At 36.5% G+C, this 27,857-nt stretch overlaps 1 protein-coding gene across 12 annotated transcripts in view; it reads right to left on the reverse strand.

Annotated features, from left to right (window-relative positions):
• The window catches only part of BCKDHB (branched chain keto acid dehydrogenase E1 subunit beta), a 342,628-nt gene that overhangs the window by 212,484 nt on the left and 102,287 nt on the right, over positions 1-27,857 (reverse strand). Inside the window, exon 9 of one of the 12 annotated variants that reach the window (XM_055274178.2) lies at positions 19,797-26,990. The exons of the other annotated variants lie outside the window; for them this stretch is intronic. Within the exon in view, the coding sequence (XP_055130153.1) occupies positions 26,940-26,990 (51 nt within the window). The 3' untranslated portion in view covers positions 19,797-26,939. Of the gene's footprint in view, positions 1-19,796; positions 26,991-27,857 lie in introns of those variants that run through there. 12 annotated transcript variants of the gene reach the window in all.

A 27,857-nucleotide genomic window follows, 5' to 3' on the forward strand; every position in this document is an offset into this window, starting at 1 on the left:
ATTTGATTTAATCCTTCCAACAGCACTAAGAGGTGGGTACTATTACTATCCCCTGTTTTACAAAAGCTTACAGCTTCTATGATACTGAGCATCTTTTCCTACAGTCATTGCCCATTTGGCTTTTCTTTTCAGAAACTGTTCTTTGCCCTGTTTTTACTAGGTCATTTCTAGAGGCACACTGGATGTTAAAGATAATAGCCCTTTTTCTGTTATATGTGTTGCAAATATTTTTCACAGAATACCATTTTTATTTTTGTTTATAAATGTTTATAATACATAATAAAATTTCCTTTTTATGTAGCTAAATATCTATCCTTTCTTTATAGCTTCTGTATTTTCCGCCTTGTTTAAAAACTTTCCTTCAACACTAGGTTATAACAATATTCTCTTAAATTTTTTTCTATTGTTTTACTATTTGGTTTTTATATTTAAAGCATCATACATTAAGTACGTATAATTAAGTGGAATTTACATAAACTGTCAGCACCATTTATTCAGTAAACTATCCTTCCCAAGTGACTTGAAATAGCACTCTTGTCATATATTATCTATTTCTGAGCACTATTTTCTTTTAAGATCTACATCATGAATTGGCCAACCACTACCAACGAAGAGATCCAGTCACATCCACTGATTTATTTATTATTTACAACTGCTTTTGCACTTGCAATGGTTTGAATGTGTCCTCTGGAGTTCATGTGTTGGAAACTTAATTCCCGGTGCAATAGTGTTTGGTGGGACTGTTGAGAGGCTATTAGACGAAGCCCTCACGAATGAAGCTCTCATGACAGAGCCCTCATGTCACTACAGAATGACTTTATCATGAGTGGGTTCTTGAAAAAGGAGGAATTTGGCCCCCTTCCTTCTCTCTCACACATGCTCTCTTGTCCTTAATCATGGCACAGCAAGAAGGTCCTTGCCAGATGCAGGCACGTCAACCTTAGACATCCTAGCCTCCAGACCCATAAGAAATAAATCTCATGCTTTATAAACTACCCAGTCTGTGGCATTCTGTTACAGCAACACAAAATGGACTAAAACACCGCTTTAAGGGCAGAGTTGAATAATTAAGACAGACCATATAGCCGACAAAGTTGAAAAATTTACTATCTGGCCCTTTATAGAAAAAAAAATTGCTAACCCCGTTTCATATGTCAAATCCCAGCCATAGCTTGTTTACATGGCATTGCAGTAAATTTTAATTTCTGGCAATAGAAAATCTTCTTCACTGTTTTTTTCTTGGCTATTTGGGGCATGTATTCTTTTATATATAGTTTTAAATATTTTTAGGTAGTTTAAAAAAAACCTAAAAACTCCTTTGGAATTCAAATTGGGGTTGTATTAAATGGTGTTATGTGCTACTGTTTAAGAATACCTAAGAACACAGTATATTTTAGTCTGATATTAACACCCTTCCTAAGATTTTATTCTTTTCTTTATGCATCCACTGTCTTTCTTGTAAAATTTATTCTAAAGTATTTTACAGTTTCAATTATAAATAGGATATCTTTGTCATTTTCCATTTCTGGCTATTTCTTACTAATAATATGAGAAAAACCTATAGATTTTATAAATAGTCATTGTATTTCAAGCTTCTTTTCTCAATTATTTCATTGATTCTCAATTATTTAGTGAAAGTCTTCTGGATCACAAAAGCATAAACTCATGTTCACTAAAATACAAATAATTTTACTTTTTCTTTTTTTTTATAATAACTCTTTAATTTTCTAGTCTAATTATTTACACTCTCCAGCATAACGTTGATTACTAATGATAAGAACGGACATCCCTATTTTGTTCTACTGGTTACTTTCATGACTTCATCTCTTACAATCTTTGCTTACTCTACTACAACCACACCAAGCTTAGTGCTGTTCCTCCAATAGGACAAACATATTCCTGCCTCAGGCCTTTTGCACATGCTATCATGCTGCCAACTCTTCTTCTCAGATACCAAGTGTCTGCTCAAAAGGCACCATCTGAGAGCAGTGGTCAGTGACAACTATCATCTAACCATCTATCATAGCCCTTCCCTTCACTCTGCTATTTCTGTAAGCTGCTTCATTTTTCTTCATAAAATTTATTGGGATCTGACTTAAGTATGTATTAGCATATCTGTTTACTGATTGCCTCCTGCAATAGTATCTAAGCTCCAAGAGGGCAAAATATTTTCTACTCTGTTTACTTTGTCCTCCATTTCTAGAACACATGGTCCTAGAAGGTGCTCACTGAGTATCTGTTAAATGAAAAAAACAATGGAAGGAATACACAGTTTTAACAAGAATGCCCTCAGGAGATGCTAGTTTGGCAGGATGTCTTCCGTTGTGTTTCAGTCCTTGCTATAGACTGCTGGGCATGTTCAGGCATACCTGAGGAGTTCTTAGTCTCCCAAGCCCAGCTCTCCCTGGAAGATTGGAAGTCCAGGCCCTCACACTAGATCTCTCCACTGCTATACTTTTTAACTCCCATCGAGCAAAGAGAAGAACAAACTTCTGAAACCTTCTGAGAGCCCAGGCTGGCGACAAGTTGGGTCAATACACCTCAAGTCTCTACACAAATGCCTGCACATGTGGCTCAGGTATGGTTTGAGAGCAGTAGAAGCACCAAAGGTTGGCTATCACAAAACCCCCCACCCCAAGCCCACCTAAATAAACATAAAACTCACCTCAAAGCACTGTCTGTGAAAAAAAAAAAAAAATGCCATTTCAAGACAAGTTCTCTAGCTATCTCCCACTTCAACACCCACATTCATCCTCATAGAAATTCTGAAGCTGCTGTTTTAGGCACCTGAAAGGAAGCTCAGAAACTAAAGGTGATTTAGATTGCCACCTGTCAAGAATCCCCAGGAACTGGTGCTCTCTCTATTAGATGTAAAGTACAATTCAATTTACAAAAATTAGATCTGTTACTACACACTCAGGGAGATGTCCCCACGCTTCTCTGAGTACCATCTGCTTAAATGTTTTTGAATATTGGAAGCAAAAATGCAAAGCAAGGTTCAAACAGTTCAAATAGACTTTTAGTTCACTGGAGTTTTTGGTTTTATACATGCATTTTCTAAGAAATCCCAGAAATCACAAAAACAAAATTTAAATGAACCATCATATATTCTCACCTGAAAGGAGGAAAGGAGTTTGCTTATTTCTAATGGCATGACTGCCTTCTTGGTCCATCCAGGCATTTCCCAAATTTTCCTGTGGGAAGTCACTTTAAATTTATTCCTCTACTATTGAAGATTACATCTGGCTGGGGGAAACGTCTTACATACTTTATTTATTATAAGTTATTTGGAAGACTGTTGCTGTTTGCTCAGTGTGTACCCCAATGTCATTCCGAAAAGCCTAATCACCACATACGGTGGTTGGAAAAAGCAACCACTCTCTCATCCCACAATCATAAGAAAGAATATTTCTAACCCCCTACAGTGGGTTATTTCTATGGCTCACAGGAATAAAAGGCAAGGGAACTAAAATGAGTCACAGAATTACTCTTATTAGAAAACATCTCTACCATTAGTAGATTATTATAATTTTTAAACCCTCACATCAGACGTTAGCCCCACTGTTACCTCAAGCTCAACACTTTCAGATTCATAAACACAGGACTCTCTTTAAGGAGTTTTATGGTCACATACCTAAGAACAGATTGTATTATTAACTTCAGATTGCAGCTCAGGTAACTCAAGTATACAGATTTATAGGGCACTCAAATATGAGAACTGGAGTGTTAATGAGCTAACTGAATTTTAAAGACATAGCATACTTCTGGGACTCAAAACTGGAATTAAATTTATGTAAACTGGAACCCAAATACATTTCAGAGTGAGCATAATTCATCCACTAGTTTTTTTAAAACATAGCAAAATTAAATTGAAAAGTAAAAATGCCCTAAAAAGAGGAAATAATCCCAATGCAATTTTAAAATTTGGGAAACGAGATAATTTGGAGGGTCCACATGAATCAACTGGACTCCCTAAAGGGAGTTTAAGGGTTTAAGTGACTAAACAGTTCTTCAGTGTCCCCAGAAGTTCTCTAATGCTGTAATACAACTTACAGGGACAACATAAATAACTACACTGCTTTCCTCCAAAAGAGACTGAAACAACTTCTACAAATTAGACACGACTTACATCTTTTATTTAATATAGACAATCTGTAATACATGTTAAATGCATGTAGAGTATTTTGTTTAATTTACTTTAGTAATCCAAGAAGTAATCCTATCTGTATTAACTAAAGTATCCAGAGAGGTGTTAACTCACTCAAGAAATTCTTGTTTACCCTTTATATTTAATGGTTGCAAACTTTTTTTTAAGACTAGAGAAAAAAAAGAAAGTCTCAATTTTACAAAGTGGAAAGAAGACAAAGAAGAGGTTGACTCACTTGCCCAAGATCATCCAGCAACCAGTGGAAAAGCCAGGGCCAGAGATCCCTCTCCATGCCTCAGAGCTCAGTGCAGTAACCAGACTACGGAGTCCGCCTTATAGTCTGGGGGCCTGCCTACAAAACGCAGCATAATATGCTTAATGGTAGCAAAAGAAGAAAAGAGTGTATCGTGTTATCCTCAAAAACGCTGAAGGCAGGCGCCTGCTGCAGAAAAAAACCTGACAGCTACAGCTGGAAACCTTTCTCACCCATTCGCTAAAACAAGTTAAGTAATCCAAGAAAATTCAGCTTCTTACTGTATATTTCTGGTGAGTGACTTTAGGGACACAATTGGAAAAATCAAGAAATGGGAAATATTCATGACTGTCACTCAACACTTACTTGTCAAAGAACCTAATCTATTGTCCATCCACTCTTACCATCTTCATTTTCACCAGTGGGCCAAAAAGGGATGCAAAGTTATCCGACTTTTGTAGCTCTGGCTTGATAAGATGGCTAGAGGCTTCACAGTCCAACAAGACCATGCATGCTGTCTCTCAAGATTAATAGTCATGCAAGTTTCAATGTGCCACCCTTCCCCAGGGATGGAATTGTTACAGACCACAATTTACTTGAGAGATTCTGGTTTTTTAACATCCTTTCCTTGTAACACAAGAATCTTCTCGTTGAATGCCCCTATATGGAACGTATTATTGGACTAAATATCTTTCAATAGCCCTGTAGTTTTAAAAATTACTTCATGGAAAAACAAAATAAGACTCTACGCAATGCAGTGAAATGTTAACATAGTCACTGAAGAATTACTTGACATAAAATAGATAACATCAAAACTCTCACTGCCATAATTTGGCAAAATCTATCAGTTATACAGCCTTAAATTTACAGTAAGGTCAACAGATATTCCAAAAACTTGATTTTAAGATTAAGAGTAAACAATATTCCGTTTACAAAAATTTCATTGGTAAATATCTGAGAGCATCTAATAAAGCACAGTTAACATTATCCTAGGAAAGGAAACGGGTGAATGGTTGGTAATGGACAAAACAATGTTAATAACAATACTGAGTAAGGGTTTCTAAAAAGTTTCTAACAATCTAGTTGTATTGCACCAAATGTCAACTCTATATAGAACAAGTAAACACTGCCTCAAAGGAAGCAGCAGAATGAAGAAAAGTGGGGAAAAAAAATAAGTAAACAATGTGGCCAAACGTGGAGAAAATTAAAGCACTATCATGTTGCTGTGAAGGGAAAATGTTGATGGAATTTTTGTGAAATTGAAAGTTTTTGACAAAGGATGCAATCTTTCACAGATACAAAGTACTCTAACAAGTTTATTCAGGAATTGTTCAAAAAACAAAAGCACCTAAGTGACCTTCTAAGAAAAGAATATTCACTCAGACATTATTACCAACATTATATACTGTAATATGCCCTATATTTTATAGTTGATATTTCATAATAGTGCTGTTAAAAATTAACAGCCATTTAAATTTATTCTTGTAAGGACACCACCCTCGCAACATACTTTTTATTCACTTTTTGTCTACAACATCCCCAACATATGTGCATCCGCTTAACATATCCAATGCCAAGAAACTATCTTTTCAGGTATTCCAAAACAGAAGCATAGCAAGAATATATCTCCTTCTAGGAAAACAGCTCTACTAGGCATTCAGCTACTCAAGCCATATCTAAAGGACCATTTCGATGTCATTTTAAGTTAAAGGCCATCAGAGATACAGACTATGTCCAAAAAATGGTAGTCAGAATAGTGGTGAATCTGCAAACCAGGAGATTTAAATAACACCTGAAAGGAATGGATGGAATACTTAACCTAGATATAAGAGGACTATGAGGAGGCTGCCTTTGAATATTCAAAGGCAAGTTACATACAAGAGGGAAGAATAAGAATCAATAGGTCGAAGTTAGAGAAAGGCAAATGGAAAACTGTAACAACTAGAACTGCACAACAAAAGAACTGGTTGCCTCACTTTATGGGAAAAATCCAGTGGGGGCTCAGCAACCATCTGTCAGGGTGTCATCTTGAAGTGCACAGGGAGATGAACTGGGTGGCTTCCAAAGTCTGTGCACTTTTGGCTACTTCACTATTTTCCTACAGGATCTTGGGCAAAACTGACTCTCAGTTGTAAAACTGTGGCAATACAGTAGCATTATAATTTTATGGTGGTATAAAAGAGGAAGAAAATATCTTTTTTGGGGTCAGGCACAGTGGCCCACTCCTGTAATCCCAGCACTTAACTTGGGAGGCTGAGGTGGGCAGATTGTTTGAGTTCAGGAGTTCAAGACCAGCCTAGGCAACATGGCGAAAGCCCATCTCTACAAAAGAAAAATACAAAATTAGCTGGGGGTGGTGGTGTGCACCTATAGTCCCAGCTACTCAGAAGGCTGAAGTGAGGGGATCACTTGAGCCTGGGAGGCAGAGGTTGCAGTGAGCTGAGATTGTGCCATTATACTGCGCCCTGTGCAACACAGTGAGATCTTGTTTTAAAAAAAAAAAAAAAAAGGAAAGAAAAGAATCTCTCTTTTATAGATAATGAAATGCTTGTAGACATATGTCTGTGGTAAACATCAACTAACCTGATTAAAATGCATAAATATGAGATGAAATATGGTTATTTCATCAGATAATTATACATGATAGAAGAATAAACCTCATGGGAGCCTTCTGGGCCATTGGGAAGGAAGGAGCATTAGAGTCCCATGAACAGTACCCTAAACGGAGCCACTGAGACCTGAAAGTGGAAATATGAGTTACCCTGTATCTAACTCCCAAAGAACAGCTTAGCCACTGGAAAATCTGGCTCTAACTCATAATTGTGAAACACTTTTCAGCTGCCAAACATTTTCAATCACATGGAAACTGAGGTTGTCAGGCTTCCTTAAAATTCCATTCTTCAAAATAAGCCTCTCATCCCTAGAGGGACTAATTAAAAACAAAAGTCCACATTTCCAACCATCTATTCTTCTGGTCAGAAATACTAATGAGAAACTAGACTCACAGATAAAAGGCTATTTAACAGATTAGTCAACCCCCCTCCACCCTTTGGCATCACCAGCCCAAGCTCCCCTGGAAGAGTTTAACCACACGGAGAGACATACGAAACATGTCTCAAATGATTCACACCAAGATTAATAGTTCCAAGCCCCAGCACAGGGACTCGCAGTACTGTTACTACATATCATATCTGTCACACCGTAAAATCTCAATCTACCGAAATGGAGGATTAATCGCCTCCATTTTTCCTGCCCATCAATCCAGTTAAAGCAATGTCTAGAAAATATCACAAAGAGTTAATGCAAAATAGTATCAGAATTAACGGTATACTACGGCTTCTACCATTAAAATTCATAAGTAGTTCCATGATTAAAATAATTAAAGAAAAAATAGTAAGAGCCAAGAGAAAGGGGTCATTTTATTATTTTCCAAAACTGACATAAGAAATTAGAAATTTATAGAAAAATGCCCTAACAGAAGATGACTTAATGACATTATTAGTAATGTGAATGTAATCAAAGGAAAATTAATGACTAGAAGCAAAGCACCAGTACCCTGCAGCTTTCAGAAAGAAACCAACAAGAACTCATTTATCTAGCACTGGAGGGGGCTGAGTTATTCAACACATTTGAGAGTTCACCCCACTCATACCTTAAGCAATAATATTGTATTTCAAACACAGCATATAGAACAGAAATTAGGCCGGGCACGGTGGCTCACGCCTGTAATCCCAGCACTTTGGGAGGCCGAGGCGGGCGGATCACGAGGTCAGGAAATCGAGACCATCCTGGCTAACACAGTGAAACCCCGTCTCTACTAAAAATACAAAAAAATTAGCCGGGCGTGGTGGCGGGCGCCTGTAGTCCCAGCTACTCAGGAGGCTGAGGCAGGAGAATGGCATGAACCCGGGAGGTGGAGCTTGCAGTGAGCCGAGATCGCGCCACTGCACTCCAGCCTGAGCGACAGAGCGAGACTCCGTCTCAAAAAAAAAAAACAGAAATTAATCTCTTCACAATGATAGATATAATTTGGAACATCAATTATAATACTATGTTATCAAGGTAGATATTTACCTTGTTTCTATATTAAATGAATACGAATGGCTGTGATTTTTAAAACTATATTCTTTTGTACTTTTAACAGATTTTTCTTTTCCCATCAGTTACCTGATTTTCAGGCTATCAATATATCATCTTTAGATCTTGCCAACATCCCTACCTTCATCAACGTAACTTTTCCCCATCTTGTAATGTGTTGCTTCCAATCTAATGTGGGCTACGAAACTAAGTAAAAAGTTTGTTAGAATTCTATGTAAAGTAACAGTTGATGGGATATGATTAAGGGCCTAGTAGCCACTCTTATAGACTAAATGTATGTGCTTTTATACATGGGTTTATGGTAGCACCTCAAGCTGCTTAGAAGTCTTCTTCTACCTACTTCAAGATTCTTAACCACATCCTAAAAAACAGATTCCAAGAAACCCAATCTCTTGGAGAGAAATAGATAAGGATATTAAAAACTACAACAATAAGGGATCTCTACTCTGAAACAGATGGATGGAAAATGCCATGGGAACACTAAGACAACAACTCCAAGGCAGACTTAAAAGACAACGGGAAAAAAAGATCAGGAACAGCTCCATGAAGGAAAAAACCTGCAAACTCAGTGTTGAAAGACTTATCAGATCTTAGACCCATCCAGGGAAAGAAGGGACAGAGGAAAAAGCAATGAGTCTGTTTTTGCAATGAGTCTTTGTTTAGCTGTCAATCAGGAGAGGCATATTTTTCAAATGCAGTTATCTTTCTAGTAATCGTTGTTTCACTGGGTCTTTATTGGCTTCAGAGTTGAAGATTCATAGCTGCCAATTAAATGACTTGTTTTTAATTGACTTATTGCAATAACATTAATCATGTTGCCCAATAATGATTTGCCAGCTTTGTCATATAAACTTAGGTAAACTTTAAGTGAACTAACTCAGTAACAGAAAATCAAATACTGGATGTTCTGACTTATAAGTAGGAGCTAAACAATAGGTACACACAGACACGAAGATGGAAATAATAGACACTGGAGACTCCGAAAGGAGGGAACCTGAGGGTGGGGAAAGGGTTGAAAACCCACTGGGTACAATGTTCAGTATTTGAGTAATGGGTACACACACTAAAAGTCCAATCCCCAACAGTACACAATGTACCCAGGTAACAAACATGCATGTGTACCCCCTGAATCTAAAATAAAATAAAACTTTTTAAAAAAAATAATAAAATTAGGAAACGCCATTGGAAGGATACACTGTTTTAGGAAGCCCAATTCTGAATTGTGGCTATTGGAAAAAGAAACATATAAGATACTCAGTATTTGGCTATAAGTGCCAAATTCTTTTACTCAAAAACACTAATAATGCAGAAAATTTCTGATACATTTCTCAGTAAGCCAGAAATCTATATAATGAAGTTGATACTTTCAATTTTCTACTTAATAATTCAATAAGTTCAAATTGGACCTTATAAATATCACATTAAATGTCTGCTATCATTTTTTTCATTCATCATTCAGTCGTTCTAGACAAATGAGAAAAAATAAGAATATAGATTAGAAAAGAAGAGATGAAAATAGGTTTTACTTACAGAATATGATTACCCACCTAGAAAATCTCAGAAAACCAATAAAGAAACTATTAGAATACATAAGATTTTGGTGAAATGACAGTACACAGACTAAGATACACACATTATGCTGCCTACTAAAAAATAAGAAAATGTAATAGAGAAAACTTTCCAGTTCAAGATGACAGACTGAGTATACGCTTTCATGTCCCTTTTCTCTCAAGACAGGACATGAATACAAAAGGAAAAACCTGTAACAGCAAAAACAACAAAGTCAGGAAGGGGTAGTGATTATTACACAAAAGAGACTGAAACAAGTCTTTTGTGGGTGTGTGATGAAAATATAAACAAAGAGTAGAGGAAGCTAATGCTGAGATAAATGGAGGTACAGTGGAAGAAACAGCTAATCTCCCAGAGGGAAGATGAGCTCATGCGCAGGTAGAGAGGTGAGTATCAGAATTGAGAATAAAAACAACAGAATTAAATAACACAGTTGTATCAATTGCTCCACTTCCCCCAAATAAAACCCAAATAAAAAGGATGATGCCACAGACAATCAGGCAAACAGCCGGGTGTGGTGGCTCACACCTGTAATCCCAGCACTTTGGGAGGCCAAGGTGGGCGGATCACAAGGTGAGGAGTTCGAGACCATCCTGACCAACATGGTGAAACCCTGTATCTACTAAAAATACAAAAATTAGCCAGGCATGGTGGTGGGCACCTGTAATCCCAGCTACTTGGGAGGCTGAGGCGGCAGAATTGCTTGAACCCAGGAGGTGGAGGTTGCAGTGAGTGGAGATTGTGCCACTGCACTCCAGCCTGAGTGACAAGAGCAAAACTCCACCTCAAAAAAAAAAAGAAAAAGAAAAGAAAAAAAGCTAGTCTCTCATAAAAATCATTCAAATTGCCTACAAAGACAGGCTTATCCTATGAGCACTGATGTCCAAGAATCAAGAGTATCCCATTTGCTAACCTAGTGGCAACCCCTTCTGCCTAAGGATGAACTTCTCATTCATTTACCCTAAAGCAATGTCTCATCCATGTGCACAGATCTATGCAAATTTTCCACAGTGGAAAAGCCTAGAGAAGAAAGAGACATAAAGGAAAGCTGCACCAGTCAGGTATCCAGAATAATCAACAATCAAAAATGAAGAAAAGAACTATGACAAAAAAAAAAAACACTACTAAAGAAACAGAGATAATCTATAGAATATAACTTGAAAAAAATGTATATACCCATAACAATTGAACGAAAATACATGACAAAAAAAAAAAAAACAAATAGCATGATACAAAAATAACTGAGTACAAGGGGGACATTTTGATTGATGAGATTGAAATATTCAAAAAAAATTAAATGATACAATAAAGGAAATATGCAAAACACTGTAAAAACACAACAGGACAAAAACTACGAGAGAAAAAATGAGAAACAGAATCAACCTAGCAGGTCTATCATACAACTGCTAAGAGCTTTTTGAAAAGAAAATATACAAAAAAGAAAGAATATAATTATCCTTAAACATGTAGGCCATTCCCAGAGGAAAGTCATGAGAGGCAAAACAAGATGAGTCAAACAGACTCACATTTAGATTCACACCTGTAATATTCCAGTATAAAATGTACCAAAAAATCACAAAAGCTTCCAGAAAAACAAACACACAGAGAGATCATGTATAATAGAACAAGAATCAGGGTGGCATCAAAATTTTCTACCCCAATGTGACACTAGTATATAATGAAGCATTATCTTCAAAGTCCTAAGTAAAAGTTACTGTGAACCTAGAATACTATACGCAGTCAAATATCAAGCAAATGTGAGTCCAAATAAATACATTTTACCTAACACAAGCGTCAGAAAACCTCGTGCACTCAATATGCCCTTTGCTTTAAAAAGTTAATTATGAATGTACTCCAACAAAATGAGAAAGACAACCATGAAAGAGCAAATCACAGGACCCAGGAAATGGTGCCTTTAAGAGTGAAGTGGAGAAATCCCTGGCGATTGTTGGGCAGCAGGTGTAGAGAAGGGTAGTCAAGACTGGAAAAGGAAATTAGAGAACTAAGAGTAGCCTGGGTGCGGTGGCTCATGCCTGTAATCTCAGCACTTTGGGAGGGCGAGGTGTGTGGATCACCCGAAGTCAGGAGTTTGAGACCAGACTGACCAACATGGTGAAACTCCGTCTCTACTAAAAATACAAAATTAGTGGGGCATGGTGGTGCATGCCTGTAATCCCATCTACTTGGGAGTCTGAGGCAGGAGAATAGCTTGAACCCAGGAGGCAGAGGTTGCAGTGAGCTGAGATCACACCATGCACTCCAGCCTGGGTGACAAGAGCGAGACCCTGTCTCAAAAAAAAAAAAAAAGAGTAAATTTCAAAAAAGAATATGAGTGATCTTCAAGATATTTCAAAGGCCTGTCTTGATTTTTCAAAGAGAAAATGAAAGGTAATTAAAACTAAAAAATCCAAAAGGATCTAAAAGAATGCCATGGCCCAAATATGACATTCAGAATGTGGCAAGACATTGAACAGTTAAGGCACTATTTAAAAAGGCAAACCATTTGATCTAGATGCCAAGAGAATCTCTTTTTAGGGTCCCAAAGACGAAGTAGTGGACCTCAAGTGAAAAAATAAAATAAAATCTTACCCCCAACAGTGGTGAAAAATATTCATTATCATAATAATATTAACAGTGTGTACTGCTTTTCAACTTTTAAAATCAAGGGTTTAATTATTTCATTTCGGTTATAAAACAGAATGCAATGTTCTCAGTCTTGGCAATGTAAAAATAATCAGCTGACAGAAAATGGGAATTGGAAGGGAGGAAAGAGTAGCGGATATAGGAGTAGAGGGCATTAACATCATCTTCATACATAGCGAGAGGTCAAAAGATTCTAAGAAAAGTTAATGGAGTAAGATATAGAAATTGAAATAAATTACAGTAAAGAGGTAATCAGTAGAAAACATAAAATACTGGTAACATCGTAACTCAAAACTGAGGAAATATGAGATGAAGACAGCAGGGAATGCAAGCCCACTGAACTGTTAGGTGTCATAGTGGTGAATAAATTATGTTAAAATTTATAAATCAAAAGTTACAGACGTATGTGTGTGTATACACCTATATGCATGTGTGTGCATGAGTGCATGTGTGTGTGGTGGGCTTCTGATTCCTGAAAAATCTAAAAGTTTTTAACATATTCTCCACATTTTGATAGTTCTCCTAATTATGAATTCCACTTTCCCAAGGTAGAGTATAAAAAAACTATGTTGTCCAGCCTCCATTATAGCCAAGATAAAGATGTGACCCAGGCTCCACCGACAAAACCTAACTCAGCAGTGAAACACATGAGGGAATGGACTGAGCAAGGAAAAGTCCATTTTCCTGGCACAAGCATGAAATGTGTTTCCAGTGAGAAGTGGCAGCAACCAACCTAGTCAAGTTGGCATATGTACAATCTGCCCCAGCACATTGTTTTATGCCACTTAGGAACAAAGCAAAACGCAAAGCAGAGCCACAGCGCTGACTCAAGCCTCAGAGAAATATAGTACCATGCACTACGTCTCTTGGCTCAGGCTGGCCCATCTGCTCTGATTTAGAAGTGTTTATTACATCTTTCTCCCCAACTTTGATGCATTTGCCCTGAACTCCATAACTCAACAGGCTCAATCCTTCCTGACTCTGGTTAAAAACCCTTCTTCGCTCTAGTTACCAAGCTGTTTTAAGTGGTTTGCTACACGCACTTTTTTTTTCCATAAACCCTGTTATTTTTAGTGAGCATGCATACAGAATCCAATTTACTCTGCAGAAATGTATATACTCCATTACAGCAGAAATATCTGTGCAATGTATTGCTAGAGATATGGAAGTAGCCTTCAGAAGAATAAAATACAGAAATGGTTAAAAGTGGTTGTGTTTAGGGAGGGAAGATGATACTTTGCATTATAAGCTCCATTGTACTGTGTGTTTCAGTGCTATGTTAATGGATTGCTTGAATTTTTAAATCTCTTCTGCCACATTCAAAAAGGAAAAAGGAAAGGGAAATACAGAAAAAACTGTAATGATACGATCACAACACCAAATATAGAATATTAAAAAATAAACTTGAGATGTGAAATAGTTATGTAAGAAACTATATAACTTAATTAAACACATAAAAGAAAATACAAACATGTAAAGAAACAAACCAAGTTTCTAGAAGAAAAAAAATAAAAGCACAGAAAGTATATGTGTTTGGAAAGATTGACTATTCATGACTGGTAAGAGTAGCCCCAGTTTTGTTTTCTTTTTTTCTTTTTCTTTCTTTTTTTTTTTTTTTTTTCTTTTTTTTTGAGATGGAGTTTCACTCTTGCTGCCCAGGCTGGAGTACAATAGCACAATCTCGGCTCACTGCAACCTCTGCCTCCTGGCTTCTAGCGTTTCTCCTGCCTCAGCCTCCCGTGTAGCTGGGATTATAGGCACCAGCCACCATGCCCAGTAATTTTTGTATTTTTAGTAGAGGTAGGGGTTCACCATGTTGGTCAGGCTGGTCTCGAACTCCTGACCTCAGGTGATCCACCCGCCTCAGGCTCAGTGCTGGGATTACAGGAGTGAGCCACCATAGCTGGCCCCAGTTTTGGAATAAACTAGAAAAGTAATATCCTTTTGTTAAACCTTTGTACATCACAGTTTCAATAAATTTTTAAGTTAAATTATCACAGCTCAGCACTGCAAAGCCAGGGTGTTATAATAGAAAAGATAAGAAATTCTTAACGATTACAGAATAAATACAGTTTCGTAAACAAAGTATCAGTTTAATGGGAGAGAGTTAAATGCCATCAAAGAAAAGAACAGAAAGTCAACACATTTAGATTTCTTATATTACACCTAAAATGTTAAATTAAGAACATAATGTACCTATAATCTTTTTTCATTATGAAATGAGGTAATGGATTTCTTTCTTTTCACTGCTATTCGTAACAGGGAAAGCAAACAGTTTAAACAAAATGAAAACTTGAGTCAAACTCAAATAATTTAAGTGTATAAGAGGACACCAAAAACACATCAGGTGGGATATGAAATGGAACAATATAATTATATAATTTAATCTTGCTTTCCCCAGTTCCATGTGGAAGGAAAAAAAATGCTAAATGAAAGAAAATATGGTAGTGTGATTTACAAGGTCTATACAGGTCACATTTGCCCACCTGTAAAACACATATCTTTATATTATAAAGGTGGGCAAATGTGAAAGAAAATTCCTGACATGTGATAAAATATGTTATAAGCTGACATTTAGAAGCATTTGATCGGCAAAACTCTCAAGTGACAATTTTTATTATCCAGCAACCTGGGTTGAAGCCAGTGCTGTCCCCCACTGGCTGTAAGCTGCTCCACCTTCCCCAAACCTCAGTTTTCTTCCCTATAAAATAATGACACTGATGTCTAATTAGAAGAACTGTTTGAATACAAAAGGAAACATGCATAACATATGTAGTTTTAACTTTTTTAATTTACCATTTACCAGGAACTAAATCCTATTATGTAAGATATATTGGCCGGGTGTGGTGGCTCACGCCTGTAATCCCAGCACTTTGGGAGGCCGAGGTAGGCGGATCACAAGGTCAGGAGATCGACACCATCCTGGCCAACATGGTGAAACCCTGTCTGTACTAAAATACAAAAAATTAGCTGGGCATGGTGGTGCATGCCTGTAGTTCCAGCTACTCAGGAGGCTGAGGCAGGAGAATCGCTTGAACCCAGGAGGCAGAGATTGCAGTGAGTCGAGATCGTGCCACTGCACTCCAGACTGGCCACAGAGCGAGACTCCGTCTCAAAAAAAAAAAAAAAATTATATATATATAATATATATATATAATATAACATTAGGTCAGAACCCATAGTTATTATTTTAATCTTCCTTAAAATGTGCCTAAAATGTAAATCATAATAAAAATAGACCCCATGGCATGACTGACAATCTCAGTGTATTTTCTTCCTAGAGGATTTACCAGTTCCTTCTTTAATTTCTTTCACTGAAAAACCAAATGCCACATGTTATTTTTTAGATGGTTCAACAAATATTTACTGAGCATCTACTATACTCTAAACTCTTCAAGACTCTCATGGATATAGCAATGAACATAATACACAAAACTCCCTGCCCTCACGCGACTTAAAGGAAGTGGCCAAGGGCTGTCAGGCAGGACAATCAATGTAGTAGCCACATCCCAATACAGCATCCAACAGCCTAGAACTTGTTCCAATTAGTACAACAACTAACTACTTGTGATCATGACAAAGAAAATCCTACAGGAAGAATGACTTGGCAAGAGGGACCAACTTTCAAATTGTCAGCCATCCTGTTTTGGAACAGAAAAACAAATTATTCTCATCAGAGAGGAGGACACCGCCCTACCTGCTTTCTCTGCAAGGTCAAACCATATCCAAAATAATTCCAAACTAAAAATGAGACCATTTTTCCCTACGCCGAAGGAAAAGCATTTTAGTCTCACAGATTTTTGAATCATTTCTTAGTTTTTTTTTATATTAGAGGCTTCTTATAAGCATGAAAGAAATACACACAGTTTTTAACATATGACTTGAAACGACTTTACTAGAGTCTACCATCAGAAATATAAACTACTCTCAACAATTAAACACAACATGTAACAAGAATAATCTTAAACCCATATATCCTTGTACTGTCAGGAAGACATATAATTTTACCTAGCAATAGTCTTTAATTACATTTTTAACTAAAGGTTTGGAGAAAAAGAAGAGAGAAAATATTTCTAATTTGTTGTTTTCAATTCACGAGATCATCAGTTATTCTGATATATAAGCTAAACCATTTAGGTTACATTGTAATAATGCCCTAGAATAAAACTACTGTCATATTATTTATTCAGAATTATAACATATGTTTAATTTACAATGGCAGAGCCAGGCCCCGCTGTGGAAACCTAGTGGTATTAACCATGAAACTTGGCCTAAGAGAGGCCTCTAGTGGTTATAGGTAGTTACTAGCTCCCTTTCCATCCCAACCCCTCAACTGTTTGAGGATGTTCTTGATTTCATTAGCTCACTCTCTGTCCCCCTCTGCTCCCCTCAAACAGACATAGCCTCAAGCAAAATAGCTAGTATTCAGTCACGGAATTATTCACTTAAGTTCAAGTAACCAATTTTTAAAATGTATATTTTAACTGGCAATACTTAAATATTAGAGATTTTCTACAGACAAATTCTTCAACTTCTCCATAAAACCAGTTTAAAGCTATTCAGTCTAACAAATTAGAATTAAATTTCTAATTTAATCTATGGGTCTTCAGAACATCTTTTGCACCATTCACAAATACTTAGTGATTAACACCCAGGTGCAAACGCAAAGAGTAAACAGACTTGGTCCTTCATCCAATTACTAAGGTTTGACTCCTTCCCCATTCCAGTTCTACAATTTCCCTTTCCTTTTTTGCTGAAGACCTCTGCTCCCTGATCCTCTCCATTCCCACTAACTCTGCCAGCCTTAGTGCCTGTCTTGCTATTATCCAGTTCCTCCAATGAAGTCTTCTATAGCAAGAATGGAAATAACTGGGGTGAAAGGATGGGAGGAAAGAATGCTAAATCTAAGGACACAGAGCCCTCCCTCCCAGCTACAGTCACTCCCTCATGCCACAGCTGAATTACTTCTAGCTCCTTTCCCCTAAGGCCTTGTCCTGCTCCTATGATAGCCTACCCCTAAAATATCTTGAGACTAGAGATGCCCAATATGTACCTAAAGAACTATTCATTTCTATGAGTATGTCTTCATCTTCTACTACATAACCTATGTTTAAAAGAGAAAAGAAAGGGAAAGCAGGAAAAAGAGCTGGAGAGAAAAACGGAGGGAACAGAAATGAAGATCTTTTCTCTATCATTTCCTAATTTTGTTAAAATTAAAAAAAAAAAAACACTTCCCAAGAACTTCAAAAAGGTAGGAGATCGCTTTGGGCAGAGAGTGATGGGGAGGGAAGACTGGGAGACAGTATCTTGTAACAGGGTGTATCTGAACAGAGAAGAACCCTCATCTAAAGCAGTGCACAGTGGCCGTGAGGCTACGAAATTCAGCAGGACAGACCCAGTTTTAAAAGCTGCTATACAAATAGTAACTCCCATCTATTCAGAAAATGTAATTATCCATAAAACTCATTTCTTAGAAATTAAGCATAACTGAAGTTTACTGTACAGTCAGTCAATTTCACTTTGCCTTTCAAAGTAGATAAATTGTTCCTATTCTAATAAGATTCAAATAAATAATTTCTATATGCCATTATGAAACATAGACAACCATTAAGAAAAATCAAATGCAAGGTCAAAGCAAAACTTAAAACTTTTAAATAAATATTTCAATTTAGAATAAACTAATGTATTTATTCACAGAATACTATTCTAAAGTTACTTTTTAAACTTTTTTATGAGCACCAAGAATAAGAAAAAGCACCAAATTGAAAACATTTTAATATTACAACATCTTTCATAGCATTGTTAAACTTTCTCTTGCTAATATTTATTACTTTTCAGCAAGTATTTATTGAGCACCAATCCTATTACAGTCATTGTTGCAGGTACTGGGAATTTTTAAACCAAAAGACAAAAATTTCTGCTGTCATAGAACTTGGAAGAAAGATCAACAATGTAAATAACAAGAGTACATAACATTTTAGCTCATGCTAATCGCTACGGACAAAAGGAAAGAAGGAAAAGGTGAAAGGAAGTCTTGGTAGGATTCAGTATCAAATAAGCTGGTCAAGGAAGGCCTTAATGGTATTTGAGTAGTGCCTAACAGAATGATGTTGCAGGAAGTCAGGGACCCCGCATGTAGGGGCCAGCTGGAGCTGCAGCACAGGAATATAAATTGTGAAGATTTCATGGACATTTATCAGTTCCCAAATAATACTTTTATAATTTCTTAGCCTGTCTTTAATCGCTTAATCCTGTTATCTTCGTAAACTGAGGATATATGTCACCTCAGGACCACTGTGACAATTGTGTTAACTTTATAAATTGATTGTAAAACGTGTGTTTGAACAATATGAAATCAGGTCACCAGAAAAGGAACAGAATAACAGCGATTTGTAGGGAACAAGGGAAGACAACCATAAGGTCTGACCGCCTGTGGGGTCAGGCAAAAAGAGCCACACTTTTCTTCTTGCAGAGAGCCTATAATGGACATACAAGTAGGAGAGATATCGCTAAATTCTTTTCCTAGCAAGGAATATTAATATCATGGGAAAGGAATGCATTCCTGGGGGTAGGTCTATAAACGGCCACTCTGGGAGTGTCTGTCTTATGCAGCTGAGATAAGGACTGAGATACGCCCTCGTCTCCTGCAGTACCCTCAGGCTTATTAGGGTGGGGAAAAACTCTGCCCTGGTAAATTTGTGGTCAGACCGGTTCTCTGCTCTTGAACCCTGTTTTCTGTTGTTTAAGATGTTTATCAAAACAATACATGCACCGCTGAACATAGACCCTTATCAGTAGTTCTGCTTTTGCCCTTTCCCTTGTGATCTTTGTTGGACCCTTATCAGTGGTTCTGCTTTTTCCCTTTGTCCTGTTCCCTCAGAAGCATGTGCTCTTTGTTAGACCCTTATTAGTAGTTCTGCTTTTTGCCTTTTGAAGCATGTGATCTTTGTACCTACTCCCTGTTTTATACCCCCTTCCCTTTTGAAACCCTTAATAGATAAAAAACTTGCTGATTTGAGGCTCAGGTGGGCATCACAGTCCTACTGATATGTGATGTCACCCCTGGTGGCCCAGCTGTAAAATTCCTTTCTTTGTACTCTTTCTCTTTATTTCTCAGCCGGCCGACACTTATGGAAAATAGAAAGAATCTATGTTGAAATATTGGGGGCAGGTTCTCCCGACAGAATAACAGAGTGAATGAAGGGGCGTTCTGGAGAAAGAACATTTTCTAAACGGTGGATGGGTGGTGGGAGGTGGAAAGCGATGAAATCAGGTAAATTCTTGTAGGCCATGGTAAGGAATTTGACTTCTCTCTCAATGGGAAATCACTGAGGCCTTTTGAGACTAGAAGGAATATGATATGACTCAGATTAAAAGTATCAACTCTGCCTATGGCAAGGAAAGGTCAGAAGCACAAGACAGTTGTTAGGTGGCTATGGCCAAAACCCAGGAGAGAAATGCTAGTAGTCCGGAGCAGGATCAAGCAGTGGTCAGATTTGGGACATATTATGTAGGCAAAGCCAGCAGGATATGCTTCGGAATTTAATCTGGGAGGCAGGACACACCAGAAAAAGATAAATTAAAAAGACTGTATGGTATAAAGGCAAATTCTTATACATTTTAATAATTAGCATAATTTAATCTTCAGGTAGAGTTTAAACATGTCAGAATTATAAGTGTCAGTTTTTTCTTCTCTATAGATATGTGAAAATCACCTAGACCTTATAAATGAATGTGCTTCAGTTCTTTTTTTGCAGTGTTGTTATGTAGTTGATTCTAGGTTGAATGACAATGATGCTTGAGAATCTGAGTTTCTTTCAAAGCCTTTTGTGCCAAAATCAAGTTCTTATTTTTGAAGGCATTGAAGGCAGCTTCTCTGAATTTCTCCTTATTTAAGAAAAATCTTCCTTTCAAGCTTGACAGCACCTCAAAAGCTATTCGGCCTGGCCACTGCTTTGTTAACAGTGCAGCTCACTTTTTAACTCATTTTGAATGTGGTCTGCATGTCAGCAGGAAAGTCCATTAAAGCCCATAACCTTAACCACTGTTCTTACTCCTGGGAAGGCTTGGGAGAGAACAGCCCTACTTATGAGCTCCTGTTTCACATCAGCATGACAGCTGAGCTGAGTTGCAGGGAGAAACTGAACGAAGGGTGTGGACAGAGCTACATGATAAAAGGAAACTCTTCCTAGCTAAGGACACCAAGGCTCTCCCTGAGTCCATAAAAGGGCTCACTACAATGTGAAGTAAAGGAAACGAATTAAACACAAGATAGTACTTCTTTTTATTTCTTTTTTAAAAATTTCATTCAAGTTTAACATACATACAAAAAAGGTGCACCAAATGAGTGTTCTGCTCAATTTTCAAAAATTTAACCTGAATAATCAGCACTCACAACAAGAAACTGTTATCAGTAACTCATAGCCCTTACACCCTCTTCCAATTATTAACCACTCTCATGATAATCACTAGCCTGACTTCTAACACCATCAATTAGTTTTGTCTATTTTTTACCTTTATATAAAAGAAATCATTCAGTATGTACTTACTTGAGTCTGACTTCTTTGTGTTTATGAGATGAATACACAATATTCCATTACATTTTTAGTTCATTTATTCTCATCGCTCAACAATATTATATTTACTTATTATTGATCCATTCTCTAGTTGATGAGTACTTCAGCAGTTTACAGTGTGGGGCTACTAGAAGTAATGTTCCTATGAACACTTTCGTATTTTTTTTTTTTTGTATATTTCTTCATACATACACATACAGGATTGGAATTGCTAGGTTATAGGGTTCAGGTAGATACTGCCAAACAATTTTCCAAAATGGTTGTACAAATTTATATTACCAACAATAGTCTATGAGAGTTGAATTGCTCCACATTCTTGCCAATACTTTTCAAGACTGTACAAGACTGTACCTGTACCTCTTCAAGACTTTTACCCATATTTCTATTGGATATTGGTCTTTTCTTTTTGATTGTATAAGTACTTTATATTTCCAGATATCAGTTTCCTTGAGTTTCTCCAAATCTGTAGGTTATCTATTTACTCTCTTATTGGCGCCCTTTTGATGAATAAATTTTCTTAAATGTAATGAAGCACAATGTTATCAGCCCTTTTTTAATGTTAGTGTTTTATTAGTGCACAAGATCACATGAACATATTCACCTATGCTTTCTCCCAAGAGCATTATTTTTTCCTTTCACAATTAGATCTGCAACTCAGCTGTAATTGATGCTTGTGTGGTAAGAGTTAATATAATTATTTTTCATAGTACCCAAATGAATCAACATCCTCTATTGAGAAAACTACCTTGTCCTCTCAAAATTGCAAAGTCACCTTTGTCCTGAATCAAATAACCAGCATGTCTGTTTCTAGACTCTTATTTTATTCCATTGGTCTATTTGTGTATTTTTATACCTATATAATGTTATAAAAACTACAGCACTAATAACACATCTCAACATTTGATAATTAAGTCTTCCAGTTTTGTTCTCTTCAAGATTGCTCTGGCTCTTCTGGGCCTTACAATCCACTAACATGCTATATGCTTCAGTTTATGGGCCTTTAATTTTCCTGAATAATATTTTATGATTTTCTGTGTAAAGTTCTGACATATGTATCACTAAATTTTTCCCTAGATAGTTCTAATATCAAGAGGAAAGCTGTCAAAATTTCACTAGGAATTATAATTTTTGCTGCAGGCATTTTGCAACTACTCTTCACCAGAGTAAGATAATTACCTTCCATTTCTAGGTTGCTATGAAATTTTAATCATGAATAAATATTGAATTTTAATAAATACTTCTCTTGCATTATCAAGGTAGTCAGGTTTTTTTTTCCTGTTTTCTGTTAATATGAGGAATTGTATCAACTGCTTTGTGAATATTTATGAATATTATGTGATCTACATTTATTTTAAAAGCTGTCTATAATTTTCCTTTCTTATACTGTCCTAAATAGCTTTGATACTAAGATTATGCTGGCCTTATAAAAAGAATTTGAAAGTTTTCTCTTTGATTCCACTCCCCGTAAGGGTTTGCATAAGGTCTATATTTTAGCGAATTCACCAGTAAAGCCATTTAGGCCTGGGGTTTTCTCTGTATGAGAGTTAACAACATTAAATTTAATTTTTTAATAGGTCATGACTATTCAGATTTTCTAATTCCTCTTGTATCAACGTTGAATGACTTATATTTTTCCAGGAAATTGTCAACTTTACTCAAAACTTATTTGTAAAATTATTCATAACATCTTGTTTGTCTTACCATTGTCTGTGGGCTCTTCATCATACAAACAAATATTTGTCATTTGTTTCTACCCTATTTTTTCCATTAGTTAAAAGTTTATCAATTACATTGATCTCTTCAAAGATCTAAATTTTACTTTATTAAATTACTCTACAGATTCAACTTCAGTAATTTCTGCTCTTGATTACTTCATTTCTTCTACTTTCTCTAGGTTTGATTTTCTTTCTGGAGATGGAAATTCAGATCATTAATTTTTTTAATTCTTATTCCTATTTCCTAAATTTATATATTTACAGCTATAAAGTTTCCTCTGAGTATGGCTTAAGCTGGTTCTTGAAACTTTTGATATATTGCATCTCCATTAACATTCAGTTCAGTGTCTTTTCTAATTTTTGAGTTTCTTCTGTAATCCACGGTTATTTAGAGTAAGTTACTTAATTTGGAGGAAGCTGAGGCTTTTCTAGTTGTCCTTTTCTTTCACTTATTTCTAACTGAATTCCACTATTGGTAGAGAACATAATCTCAATGACTCCAAGCTTTTGGAATTTTTTAAGGTTATATTTATGCCCCAGCATTTGGCCAATTTTGACAAATGCTACATATTCTATTGATAGTTTGGTGCACAATTAGGACAACTTTACAAATTGCTTTGTTCAGATCTTCTATACACTTAACAATATTTTGTCTGCTTGATTAAGCAAGATTTAAGAGGGATGTCTTAAAGTATCCTACTGTAACTGTGAATATGTTCATACCTCTTCTGAGTTCTGTGTTTTCTTTGTTTAGTTTATGGCTTTATTTATTTTCAAACTATGTTATTAAGGATGAAATAGACTTAGGATTATGGTATCTTTATGGTGGACTGGACTGGTCCCTTTGGCATTATGAAATGCTCCTCTTCACTTCTAGTAGTACTTTTTGCATTAATGCTTTATTTGAAATTAGTATATCTACACCAGCTTTTTTTTTCCATCCTTTCATTTCCAACGTTTTGATGTCCTTATATTTAAAGTATGCCTTTTTTAAGCTACATGTGGTGGTGGTAGTTGTTTCTCGTGAAGTCTGAGGATCTTAAACTTTTACTACGTTTATTTAATCTTTGTGTATTTAATTTAATTACTTCTATATGTGAGTTTATATCATCTTATCATCTATTATCTATTGACCCATCCATTTTTCATACTTATTTCTTTATTTTGGATTAACCAAATATTTTTATTAATTTATAGTTCTCTTATTAACTTGCTAGATACGCATTCTTTCCCTGTTATTTCAGTTGTTACACTGGAGATTATAACTTGTATCCTTGATTATAACCTAATCAGAACATTACACTTCATAATAATCCCAGAACAACAGAATATTTTAACTCCACGTAAGACCCCCTAGCTTTTGTGTTTTTATTGTCTTACATTTCAATTCCATATATTTAACTTAAACTTCACTAAACTTAAACTTTCACAGAAAATTATCTCTACTGTTTCGGATAATCAATACTAAGCTATAGTGTATGCTCTCCTCCATATTTTCTTTCAGAATCATTTTCCTTCTGCCAAAGGGAGCTCCCTTGCAGTACCTTCTTTTAGTGAGTGCCTGCCAGCGATAAATTCTCTCAATTTCTGTTTGCCTAAACTATTTTTATTTCATCTTAATTTTAAAAAGATATTTTCACTGAGTATAGAATTGTAGGCTAGCACAGTCAGCAATTTAAGATGTTATACCACTGTGCATACACGTGTGGTTTTCTTTGAATATAATCTTAAAAGTTAACAAAGCTTGTGTAATGATGTTCTGAAATCTTCATGAGAATTTTTTTTTTAGATATTGTTAGTGATTTTCTCTCTCATCTTTTTCTGGAATTCAAATTGTATATAAGACAGATCTTTTGGCCAGATCCCAAATGTGTTTTATCCTCTTTTCTGACTTGTGCTTCAATTTGGACATTTTCTATTAACTAGCCTTCCAGTTCATTATTGCTATCATCTACTGAGTCCAATATGTTACAAGCCTATTCACCGAGTTCTTATTGTCAGATACATATTTTTTTCATGGCTCCACAAAGTTTACTTGATCCATATACATACATGTACACACACACACACACACACACACACCCAACTTTCCAGGGTAATTCTCCACTCTCTTACCTCTTTTGTTTCTTATTTTCTCTATGTTCCTAAGCATAACAATCAAGATGTCCTTGTCTGCTAACTCCAATATGTGGATCAGCTGTGCTTCTGCTTTTTATTGTTTCTTTCCCCTTTGTTATTATCAAATACTCCTGTCTCTTCATCTACTTAGTTTTTTATTGAATGCTGGTTTATAGAAGTTCCAGATAATGAGAGGATTGACTCCTTGCTCTGCTGGGCAAATAGAGTAAAAGTACATAATTCAATAAAAAACTCAAAGGGGTAGAGGCTGTGTCATGGGTTTGAGATGACCTGGTCTACATCTGGTTTGCCTCTAATTGTAAGACCTAACTCTCCATGGCTTTCAATTGAGAGTATGATTGGTCTTTGTTACTTCATTATCAAGTGATAGCCTCACTTTCCAGATATTTTCTACTTACCTTTCACCATTCACACCTTTAGAATTTGGCAAATAAAAGGTCAAGTATGTGTTTAAATCCCCTCAAAATTTCAATTTTGTCACTACAGCCCCACAAAATATGAGTTCTATACACCTGGATTCTACACACCTGGTTGAGACCAAATAGCAAGTGTAGCCAACTAAAAAGCAGCTATAGGTCATCGGTGTCAACGTGCCACTCATTTCAGGGCTTTGAACTCACACAGCTGATTCTCTTAAGCCAATCCACTTACTTACACACACACACACACACACACACACACACACCTATGGCACAGGGTAGGTCTCCTTTTTTTTTTTTTTGAGACAGAGTCTCGCTCTGTCACCCAGGCTGGAGTGCAGTGGCACGATCTCAGCTCACTGCAAGCTCCGCCTCCCGGGTTCACGCCATTCTCCTGCCTCAGCCTCCCGAGTAGCTGGGACTACAGGCGCCCGCCACCATGCCCAGCTAATTTTTTTTTTGTATTTTTAGTAGAGACGGGGTTTCACCGTGGTCTCGAAATCCTGACCTCGTGATTCACCCGCCTCAGCCTCCCAAAGTGCTGGGATTACAGGTGTGAGCCACCACGTCTGTCTCTTAAGCACTTCAAAACTCAAGAATTTTCTACTGTGCTTTTCAGAAGTCTCCAGCTTAGCTTTTTAATATCAAGTTCAGAATTGAGTGGAAAAACCAGCTGTGGTTTCTAGGACCATTAAGTCTCTAATTTCTTAATTCCCTTGAGCAACATTCAAAGACTCTGCTCCTTTCTCTATCCCCGAGCAACTATTTATTTTGGTTTATAACTTCCAAACCATGTATCAAGGATTAAGCAAGAAGTATGAATCCTCAAGTGTCCCAGAGGCATTTTAGTGTATAGAGTATGATAATGTGTGTTCAACAAATCATTTTTGCCTTTAATATGCTTTCTTTTCTCGATGAGGCATTCCAAAAGATACATATTGGGGTTTAGTTGACACATAATGAATAAAACTCAGGGATCTAATGAGTCATAAGACAAAAACAACTGATAAAACACAGCTAATTAAAAGAGATTATAATATAAATTTTGGTTACTATAGAATTCATCAAGATGAATTAAAAAAGCTTCCCTCTGGGGGGAAAAAACCCCTCATTTTCCATATGAATACTTGGTTATAGGGCCTTCTTCTTTAAAATCATCTCTAAATCCTAGGAGGAAAAAGCTAAGTATCAAAATTTTACCTCTTTTGATACATCAAAAGAAAACAGGAGAGGTACCATCATCAGCAATGAAGAGAGTCTCAAATAGACACACAGCAATCAAGAAGCTGGCTTTCACTGTCACAACCGGATGACAGCATCCCAAAACAAGACAAAATAATGACGCTAATAAGTCAGAGGTCTGATGCATCACTTTCTCATTCAGTAGGCATCGCTTGTCTCCTCTTTCATCTTTCCCAGTAGGATAGAGCCCTAAGGAAAATGGATCTGCATTCTAGGATCAGACAAAGATGCAACCAGTAGATTTAATACAGTGATGCAAAAGCAAACTGATATCGATGTAAATATAAACAACTTCACCCTTCTTTCTGCCCCTAACTCTCCTCTCTTTGCTTCCACGGTTGCCAAAATGAAGTATTAGTATACTTGTGCTTTACCATAAGCTGCTACAAATGCTTTTTGAATGTTTAAGGTATTATATATAGAGAGAGATATGTAAATAAAGTTCTAAAAGTGCTTGCCCTGACCATATGTGAATGCCCTCCGCACTGCACCGTGACAAAACATCATATCCCCATACAAAAGCACTGTCTACACTAAAAATACAAACCCCGGGATAAGTGGTGGATACATGTTGCAAACAAGAAGCCAACTCTAGTTTAACTATAATTTGGAACATTTGGCTATTTGAAAGAAAACCCGGTGTCTGACTTGATTTGAAAATGCCTGCAAAAAGCATTAAATTATTTTCATGAAGCTATGAATAACTCAATCTGAAATATTGCACTTAATTACAGCAACTACAAATAGAATGGCTCAGGATCATTTGTAAGCATGTCAAGTGTTTAGATGGTGTCAAGTGAGTCTTCAGAAACATTTACTATAACAAATCTTACATCTTCTACTAAATTATAAAACTCTCTTCACCTAAAAACATCCTAGGCTACACTTTTACAGCAGTAGTATCTGCAGGTTATTTTCATGTAACTAACCCAAGAAATAGCCTGTAAAAGCTATGAGAATGCCAAAGCTCTTAAAAGTGGTAAATATAAAATGCCCTATGTCTTAGGACTATAGCAGTATATCAAGAAAAAATAATACACGTCATTGTTTCCTACA

This window comes from Symphalangus syndactylus, chromosome 4, assembly GCF_028878055.3.
Source record: "Symphalangus syndactylus isolate Jambi chromosome 4, NHGRI_mSymSyn1-v2.1_pri, whole genome shotgun sequence".
In the NCBI taxonomy this organism is placed as follows: domain Eukaryota; kingdom Metazoa; phylum Chordata; class Mammalia; order Primates; family Hylobatidae; genus Symphalangus; species Symphalangus syndactylus.